This window comes from Halyomorpha halys, unplaced genomic scaffold (genome assembly GCF_000696795.3).
Source record: "Halyomorpha halys isolate HHAL.00 unplaced genomic scaffold, Hhal_1.1 Scaffold385.1, whole genome shotgun sequence".
Taxonomy (NCBI): Eukaryota; Metazoa; Arthropoda; class Insecta; order Hemiptera; family Pentatomidae; genus Halyomorpha; species Halyomorpha halys.
In genome coordinates, this window is record NW_027112337.1 from 538,287 (window position 1) to 548,536 (window position 10,250).

The 10,250-nt window shown below is 33.5% G+C and overlaps 2 protein-coding genes across 2 annotated transcripts in view; both read right to left on the bottom strand.

The window, feature by feature from the left end:
* LOC106682032 (dynein axonemal heavy chain 1) overlaps nucleotides 1-4,399 on the bottom strand; it is a 236,643-nt gene extending 232,244 nt beyond the window's left edge. The window contains exon 1 of the mRNA XM_067050254.1: nucleotides 133-4,399. Coding sequence (XP_066906355.1) covers nucleotides 133-4,353 — 4,221 coding nt within the window. The 5' untranslated portion in view covers nucleotides 4,354-4,399. The remainder of the gene's footprint in view (nucleotides 1-132) is intronic.
* A 114-nt stretch (nucleotides 4,400-4,513) lies between these two features.
* The window catches only part of LOC136796456 (uncharacterized), a 16,411-nt gene continuing 10,674 nt past the window's right edge, over nucleotides 4,514-10,250 (bottom strand). Inside the window, exons 2-4 of the mRNA XM_067050250.1 lie at nucleotides 10,097-10,174; nucleotides 4,588-8,347; nucleotides 4,514-4,537 (exon numbers count right to left, since the gene is read on the bottom strand). Of these exons, the coding sequence (XP_066906351.1) occupies nucleotides 4,514-4,537; nucleotides 4,588-8,347; nucleotides 10,097-10,174 (3,862 nt within the window). The remainder of the gene's footprint in view (nucleotides 4,538-4,587; nucleotides 8,348-10,096; nucleotides 10,175-10,250) is intronic.

Consider the following 10,250-nt stretch of genomic DNA (forward strand, 5'->3'; position numbering starts at 1 on the left):
CCTCTCCCTCTCCCTCTCCCTCTCCCTCTCTCTCTCTCTCTCTCTCTCTCTCTTAGTTCGATTCCATTAGGCAGCAATATTTATATGCTTCAGGACAAATTTATAATTATTCTAAATAAAATCAAAACTCACGCATTTTTTAATGTAAAAGTAATTGGTATCGTGTTTTTGAAGTTTCTTGTATCTCAATCTAAGAATAAGTTCATCAAGTGTTAGCAAATCTTCATCACCATCCATATCCTCGAGCTCAATATAATAGTAGTCGTCTTTCTTTGTCAAATCAACAGGTCTTAGATTCTCCTTAGGAATTTCCTGATCTTGTCGCCTTAAGGTAAAGCTTTGAGTAGATGAAATACTAAAGTTGGATTCATCTAAGTGACTACTGTCATCTAATGAACCATAATCCACACAGGAGGTGGGATATATGAGTTCCGAACTTGATTCATTTTCACTTTCTTCATGAACGTTTCCGAGAAGTTCCTGAATGTTAACGGCCCCCCTACAGAAAATGTCTACTCCATCAAAATCGATATCTATATAATTGTCATCCGGCATACGAAATGTACTAATTTCATCATCTGTTGAGTCGTACTTCGTGCTGTGATCAGAAAAAGGTAATTTAATTTGTTTTAACATTTTACATTCATTCCGGTATTCTCTGTCTGTTTTTACGTTTTCTTTTATTTCATTTTTCCAATAAATTCTGTTAAGTTGCCTTATCAAAACCCTCATTTTTTCTGGTGACATGTAGTTGACGTTTTCCTCTTTTGTTGTTAAACAATTACCAACTAGTTGGACAGGCCTTTCATTAAATTTAAAATCTGATAAAAGGTACATTTTCTCAGTTGGTAATGAAAGAACGTCAGGGAAAGGAAATCCAGCGTAATAATGCCTGGGATATGAAAAGAAGAACATAGCGCCGTAGAGGTATTTTTCTATAAATTTTAGTCTTTCTTCGTCTTCATCCAATCTAAATAGAAATTCTCTATCTCCTTTGTGAATGGCACGACGCTTTATGGTGTCTTTTAAAATTTCGTTTTCCGAATCTTCTTCTATATCACAGTCTATATCCAATGGAACGGTATTATTAAGAGTGTATATTCTTTCTCTCTCCTTTCTACACAACCTTTCTTTGAATAGTTCCCACGTCCGTTTGTCTTCTGATGTTCCGTCCATCCTATCTGAATTTTTTATCCTAAATTTGTCTAAATTCAGGTAAGATCTTTTATGAAGGTAATTGACTTCCTGAACGTAACACTCCTCAGAAAGGAAGTCATGATCTAATAATGAATGCGTCCTCTTCTCTGGCAGATAATGAAACTGATGAACGCTCGCTGTGCTAAAACCGTATGAAACCACAAGTCTCCTGAACATGCATTTTTTTGTACTACCTGTCTCAGTATCATCATGCTTTGATTCTCGGTATTGCGGTGAATTTTCTCGGATCATATTTAATTTACAGTTTGTAATTAAAGGAATTTCCGTGTAGACCATATCAATCTTGCGCAAGTCGATACATGGAGGAGAATATATTGCGCGAACATATGAAGGAAAAAATAACTTTACCGCTTTCCAAGGATTCAATATCATTTGTATGTACTGTTCCCAGGTTAAAAACTCGTTCAAACTGTTTTTATAATCGCTGAAGTAATAAAAAGCAACTCTTCTTTTTGAACGTTTCTTTTTAATTTTAATTTTGTCATATATGTTGACAATCGCTTCAGTGAGGTCCATTGAACATTTAATATCGCTGAATGGGACTTCAAATTTTAATTCTTCATTAATTTCTTTCGGCAGGTCGAAATAATTTCTATCATACATCAAAACATCAAATCCACTGCCAGGTGAATGGAAACGATCATGCTTAGAACAACCAAAATAACTATCGTAATATTGTTTAAAGAACGGAATAAATAAATTTTCCATACATCCATGATATTTCGCATTGTCAAATGTTTGACAGTCAATTTCTTCTTCGCTACTATACTGTATCTTGTCGTATGTGTCTGTAACGTCGACAAAACGGCCTTTTTGGTGCTCGGATGGAAAATAGCGCGTAACGTCTGCATGCGGACCAGTTATTTCTCTTTGAACGTTTACTGATACTTGACTTGGCTTTTCAGTATTTCCTTTAAACAAAACTTTGACTGACCAGTCCGAATCCGCTTTGTTCCCGATTCGTTCCTCTATGTCACATTTACAAGGAGAGAATGAAGACTCATCTTCAAACTCTTCACTAGAGTCAATGGAGGAAGTGTCCTCATCACTTCGATCAAACTCAAAACATAAATCGGATTTTTTGTGATATACTCCTTCACTTTTACAATATTTCATGAAAGAGACTATAGGTTGAATTTCCTCTTCGCTACTTGTAATCGCTGGATGGACAACAAAATTTTGTGAAACACAGATACATGGGAGGCATTTGAGCCCTATTAAACGATTAAATACTTTAAAATAACGTCTTGAAAATGAATTTCGTTTCCTATATCTTACTCTTGGCATTTTTTGTCTAGTGCATCCGTACACTGTGTGATAATGTTTTTTCGGTGGATTAAAACAAACTGCTGCCAGCCTTGTATAAGATGAGTCATTAAAGCCATAGTATTTGTAACCAGGATGGAATGAAACGTGGTTAGGGTCCCCGAAAGCCAAATTTCTAATAAGATATGTTCGAGAAAAGTAATCATAACCAGGTAACGATGTTATGCAACGTGTAGACGAAACTGCTAAGCCAACTTGTCTACAAATCCATTTTTCATTTAAAGAAATCCATCCTAAATACCACCCTACGGGCCATATTTTGAATTGTTTCAAGTCATAATTTCTAATGCTGTAAATAGGTACCCTTAGATATATAGGAAGTTCTATTTTGCACGCGTTCCGAGATAATAATGTGATACCATCAAATGATGTCTCTGACGAATGTGAAGATGAGCTCAAATTCGAAGATACTCTAAATTGTGAAAGGGCTGGATCCTCTATATGTTTTTCCTTCCCTAACCTTTGCCTTCGGCAAATTATAGATTCGCTGTCAACTTGTTTTTTATAATAAAAGCCAGCCTTGTAATCGGTATATTTCAATTCACGTTGCTCTCTCTCCATGAAGTTAGTAACACTATATTTAGTACTAGAGGTCGATTTCATAGACCCCATTTGAATTTCAGAATACTCTGGCAATGGTTTATTTTCATCAACATTGAAAATAACATAAGATTGCTCTGTGGATTGAAAACTAGTATCCGTGTTCGTAGCGCTTACTCTTTCAGAATCATTGGAGCTGATATAGAAGTCTCCTTCCGAAAGTATTTCGCGTTCCTCTAAAACTTCCTCATTTTCAACTATTTCACTTTTTTCTTCAATGATTAGACTTTTTTCTTCAATGGTTACACTTTTTTCTTCAATGATTTCACTTGTTTCTTCAATGCTTTCATTTTTTTCTTCAATAATATCATTGTCTTCTTCAATGATTTCATTTGTTTCAACGAGTTCTGTTGCCCTCTTTTGTTCGATAAATTGGGTTACCTCATCTAGAATATCAGCCAGATGGTATTTAGATAGCCATTCTAAGCAGTATTCCTCCACCTTATCAAGAGATGATCTCCTGGTTTTATTAAACATCCGTTGAAACATGTTACTATTGGAATAGAATTTTATAACATGGCAATTGAGATGTTTGTAATATATATTTTTTGGTGGACTATAATTAACTGGAACCCATGTTTCTTCCAAAGGAGGATTTACAATAATATCGTAATCAGGATTATTCTGAAAGAATTTTATAATATCGAAAAAACAATGAAGTCTATACAAATCTGAAACTCGTTTTCCCTTGGCGATGTTTCTTTGTGTTGTTAAACACGGTTTTTCCATTTTGATTGATTTAAATTTTTTACTATGACGTAATCTATGTTTAGGAGGTTTGATCAATATCAATTTAGGGACCACTTGCCTGTCCTCTTTAATTTCTTTATTATCCTGATTAAGATCTTCAACAATCCAAAACCTCCCACTTTTCATCTTCCTAAAGGCATCTGTTAACCTATTCCGGACTACCCACCATGGCGTATAAGTTACGGAATAGTCTTTATATTTATATGGAGATTTCTTGGTGTGAGAACACACATTTTTTACCTCTAGAACATTTTCCTCTTCAGGAACGTGATTTAAACGATGACGAATTTTTCTTTTCCCTTGTCTTCTGAGTATTTTCTTCATACGTTTAACTCTCCTTTTATTAGGACGGATTTTTCGTTTTTCAGCAACAATTGTTTTCTGCCAAGGTCCCATCAATTTTTGATAGGTACGAATATTTTTTTTTAATTTCCAACTCATTCCTAATACGAAGGACATGAGTTCTTTATCGTGATTTGGTTTTAATGAAATCACTTGATCCTGAACTTCCTGCATTCTTGGTTGTGTTATAAACGCGGGAAAAACGGATGTTTCTCTTGAACCGAGCTCAATATTCTCCTCAATTTCTCGACTTTTCTCCTCTAAACTCCGTATTAATTCATAAATGATATTTTTCAGGCATCTTTTAATCATTTCTTTCGCATAGTCAATACTTTTGTTATTAGTGCTGACATTTTCTTTGTAAGCAACGATTTCTTTATTCTCAGGAACTATAGTTGGATTGTCATGAATACTTTCCCACTTTTTTTCTTGCCCAAAGGTCATACCTTTATCACCGTCATATTTGGATAATGGTTCATTTCGTTTTAATACTAGTCCCTCCTCTTTAGGCTTCGTTGAATCCAGTTCTAGCCGACCATCGATATTATCATTTTCCTCTCCTAAGTTTTGTTGTAGTATAACCTTGTGTGATTTTCCTACTGTTTTGTATCTTGAAAGATCGTATATAGCTTTAATCTTTCTAAAATGAGAGTTAGATTCCCTCATCAAATAAAAAGCCAATGAAGTTCTACATAGTCTATCAAAATACTTTACATCAGTATAGTCCATAGGTGGAAGCAAATCAATTCTCATTTTTCGGTATGGAATTCGACCAGTGATTTTAACATCACCCGGGTAAGGAGGAGCCCACATACCCATAGTTCTCTTTACGAAATATCTAAAGAATTTTTTTTTCTTATTAAGGAAATGGACCATTTTTGAATAATATCGGTTGTTACTTCTTGCATATTCCTGAGCTCTAGTCGCTAAGATTTGAAAGAGTTTTTCATAATACCTTAACCGCATCCTACTGATATCGGGAAAACATTCTAACATATGCTCAAGTAATGTTTTACATTTCATTGGAGAAAGATGAATACTCTTGATATACTCTTTATTAAATATATGACATATTTCTGGATCGTAATGGAATTTATACTGATCCGCGTAAATCATTGTTATTGAGTCAGCCTCTTCATTGGAAACCCTCCAAATGTTACCAGTCAACTTGTCTTTCGGAAAGAACCACCCTTCCGACAATCCAGAATCGTATTCTGGAAATAATATTTGAGTTTTTGTTTGGAATCTCAACGTTTTTCTAATCAAGTGTTTATTAGTTTTCTGTTGTGCTATAATTCTTCTGTAAAGACACATCATCTGTTGATACCTCAGAATATTCAGCATCACTAATCCTATAATTCTATTACACCTAAGACTTTTATAATGTATATTAATTTTTTTATAAATGTCAGTACGATTATAAAGTTTTACTTTGTCTTCTCTGTGCATTTCACCAGTTTGTTTCGACAGAAACATATAATTGTATCTATATTCCTTTAAACGTTGCTGAAATGTTTTTGGTGGTTTCGATTTTAATTTGAAAGCAGCATCACTATCATCTTCCCTATCTTTAATAAAAATACCGAGATCAAAATCACTCTGTTCATTAATCTTTTCTAACTTTTTCAGATAGTCAATCCTGTCAATGTCGTTCCTTTTCTCACATTTGAAAATATCTTCGGTCACTTCGTCAGTTGTGCCGGAAATGTTAGTGAAAACTGTTGACAAGGTTAGAGGGCTTGAAGATGGGGTAGTATATTGAACGCTTGAATCTATTTTCCCAGAGCTTGTGGTATATGTGTAAAGATCCCATCTCTCGTCTAAATTGTACAATGGACTTAACCAGGTTTTGGCTTTCTTTTTCGGGATTTTTATTTCATTCGATTCGTCTCGAAAATTATAGAAAAATCTCTGCTTTTTTGTTTCAAACAGAGATCTTTCTTTATCTTTCTTTAAAAAGAGGTAGCACAAATTTTCTAATGATTCTTCGAATTTATCAAAATAAGTTTCCGTTCGTAACTTGAATTCCATTATTACCGCCATAAGGAATTGTAATTTTGTTAAAAATTCGTCACATGGTTTTGAAGATAGCTTCTTGAATTGGTTTATAGTTGAAAACTTATCAAATTCCAAATAATGTTCCTCGAAACCCGATGAAATAATCTTGAATTTCGGTTTTGTAAGTGACGATAACTTAGGTTCCTCCGAAAATCTCGAAGATTTAAGATTATTCCGATAATGAACCTGCCAGCAACGCACTATTAAGTGTAAGACATATTTCATTTGTGCCCGTTTTACCATGCTGAGATAAAACTTGACAAGAGAGCCAAAACATTCCTGGGGGCGAATGGTGGATTTTTCGTCGGTACCTTGCACAAAGGTCTTCAAAGGGAACTTTGATAGCCTTCCGGATTCATTTATGTAAGGTATAGTTTCAAGATTGTATGATCCGCGTTCTCTTACTGTTTTAGCTTCATTATACAATATTCGCTGATACGCTAATTTATTACTTTTCAATTTCATCTTCTGTCCATAAAGTATGTTAATTGGTATCGGTTGCTTACCCGGCAACATGTGTTCATATTCTACTCTATCATTGGTTATTGAATGTCTTCTGCATACAGCTGTATCATTTGGTTCTATGTTTGGTTTAGGTGAAATATGGTATTGATAATAAATATTAATTGAATCTTGTATCCAGGGTAATTGATTCGTATAAGATTCGACATTTATCTTACTCACTTCAGCTAACTGCTCATGGGACAGTATCCCCCTGTAAAGAGAGGGCCGTCCATGGCTTTGAAAGGATGAGATTCGGCGAAGGGTAGCTCGTGCTGGTATGCTGGTTCCTGTTTTTGTAATCGGTTTAGTACTGTATATAGCTCGCAAACCGAGCTCGATCTTTTTCGGCTCCTTTTTGAAAAACTTATCTTCTAACCAATTATATTTTCTGAATCTGTAAATAAGCGATTCGTTCAAAATTTGTATAATAAATTTATCCAGGTTTCTTTTGGTGAGAATTCTACCAAAAGAAGATATTACATTGTTTTGATCTGATAAACGAAAGCCACGAGATTGTTGGCGCAATCCACAACAAATTTTTCTGCCTTCGTCTTCAATACTTATCTTCGGTTTCATTTTTTCTTGAAAAAATAAAACATAAGGATAATAAAACGGGCATGTTAGCCCATGGCGGCAGTCACATAATCCAAAAAATGACCGCAAAAACAAATCGTCCTCTTGCCTCAGAGCTTCCAGTACATGTTGAGAGTCATCTGATTTCCAAAATTGTGTCCAAGGATCAGTGAGCAATGGGTTTACTACTCTGCATGTTTTTATTGGGTCACATTGGCATTTGCATTTATTGTAAGCTCTTCCAAAATATTCATCATTCATAAATTTCACATGGATATCATCATCTTCTTCTTTAGCCACTTCATCATAATAAGAGGGGAAACAATATTTGCAAGGTATTTCCAATCGGTGAAAAATTTTATAAATTTCTTTATGTTTATTGAAATGCGAATGAACAGGATTTCTTCTTTTATGATAAAATTTAGAAATTCTTCTAGATAACTTGAAGAATTTGATAAGGCACAATAACTTAGAATATTTAGAACCTAAATTTTGAAGTTTGCCAACATAAATACCATGGGAGGGATAATGTGTTTCTTTCGAAAAATGCTTGGAGCACTTATTCTTAGATGTTTCATCAATTTGTATTCCTTTTTTGAAATACATATATGTATTCATAATTTCATGATATACCTTGACGGATCTGCATCTGTCACACAATATATGAAATAAACTCCAAAAAAATACGTTTTCGTAAGAACCAGTTTCATAAGTAACCTTGCGTGCTGGTTCTAATCGTTTTCCTATTCGCTTCAATATGGTCAACAATCGCCATTGCCTATCGTCCATATATACACCGAAAGTTTCTTCATCTGCTTTTTTTACCTGTATTCTCTTATCGAGTTTCAAGTTATGTGGCCCATCGCAATCAAAAAGCGTCGAACGCAAAAACAGGTGTAAATAAGTTTCATTAGGGTTGTAACTTTGTTGAATAGCTTTTAAAATGGATTGTCTTCTCTTCGCTAGGTTCCTTATCCTGAAAAATGATAACATATGTGAATTAATAGGAAGGGAATCGATAAACTTTATATGCTTTATCAGTTGACCGTATTGATACCTTAATTGTAATGTAAGGAAAAGAAAAAAATATTTTAGAAAACAAATGTGGTATATAAAATGTTTGGAATTCAGAAAACAGATGATTATATATAAAAGATTTGTGAATTAGAAAACAAATGATGTATATAAAACGTTCGTGATTTTGAAAAGAAATGAGGTATACAGAACGTTTGGATTCAGTAAAAAAAATGGATATGGCAACTGTATGGCATTTATCTAATTATTAAACCAATTGTTATAATTATTGAGACATTTTAATTTTAACTATCTACTGAAAAATAAACTGGAAAATAAGGTCTTTAAAAAATAAATTTAACTACATGTTGTATATAAAAGAACTTATAATAAAACATATAGACAAAATATAACAATATAGCTAGAAAAAGAAGAAAAAAAACTTAAATTAGATATATAGATGATTATTATATTAGATTATATAACTAGAACAAAAATAGAGAAACTCATAACTAATAGATATAAAACATAATTTTCTTGTTATCTACTCATAAATACTAATGTACATTAATCTGTTATCCTTTAAATCATGATACGATGAAGAGAAAGAAATTGCAGCTTCGTTTTGAAACTGTGACAATTTCTCTTATTATTTTTATTGTTAAATGTAACCTGATTATTTATTGATTAAATTTATATCTTCATTGAGTGAGATTTGCTCCTTTAAAGGCTGTGCTGTGACCTTATTCTTCAACTTGTGGCCTAAACAAGAACATAAAAAAGGCATTGCTGTGCAGACAAACTAGGATCCGTCTGTAACTGAAGGAGTTGAGGTGCAGGTCTCGTCGGCTCGAATACGTCCAAGGAGGTCGACTTTTATCTCTCCTTAGGTCCACGAAATGAAAACTTGACCTCCTACTGCCCAGCACCCAGCGCTAAATGCTTTACCCCCTCCCTTCCTGCGCTGCGTTTTAGAAGCTTAAACACATTGATTTTTTTTTTTTTCCTTAGACCTTTTTTCCACTTAAATTTCGAACATTTAAGTAATGACTAAGATTTGTACAAAACAGATATTTGAAAAAATAATACAAAAACTGTAAAATTACAAATACAAAAATTTAACTGAGTATGGAATAATTTACTAAAATTATAAAGATATTTTTTGTAAAAAAAAACTCGGATGTCAGAAAGGAATTACGACCAGCTTCTGATCAATTTTAGAATTCTGAAACCAATGTCGAACCAATAATTTCAAAACAGTCAGCTCATTAGCGAGAGGCTATACCGAGCGAAATAAAGTTAGCAATACCACTAAGGTTTTTAGCCTCTGGTGATAACTTCATGCCTCTTTGTACAATTATTGTTTACTTGAAAAAAATTTATTGAATTAATAATTTTTTTTAATTCCTATGTGTAGGGGCACCTGCCCCCTCTGGGTACGCCCATGATAGCAATCCTCCAATGCCATCACTAGCAAACAAGTCTTCTGTGAGTCTTAAGTATATTTGCGTAAACATACATTAAGATAAGTCAGGAATAATTAAAATTCATTTACATAATTGATGCTTTTTTTTTTTAGTTGCTAGATTGTGAAGTGTTAACACGCATTGAAAATTAACACCACTCTTCCCTGAACTGCCAAACCAAGAAGGAGATTTAACAACTTAAAAGAGACCATACCACTAAACTGATTTAGAATTTAATAACTTACAAATTTTGTTGGTACCGGTTTACGGTAAAACCTCTGAAATAATCGGTATATCTTTTCAGCCAAAAGAGGGTTTTTATCCTGAAAAAAAAAAGACAAAATAAATTAAAAATATATCGTTATGAATAGCAAATATTTATAAATATTGGAAACGTTA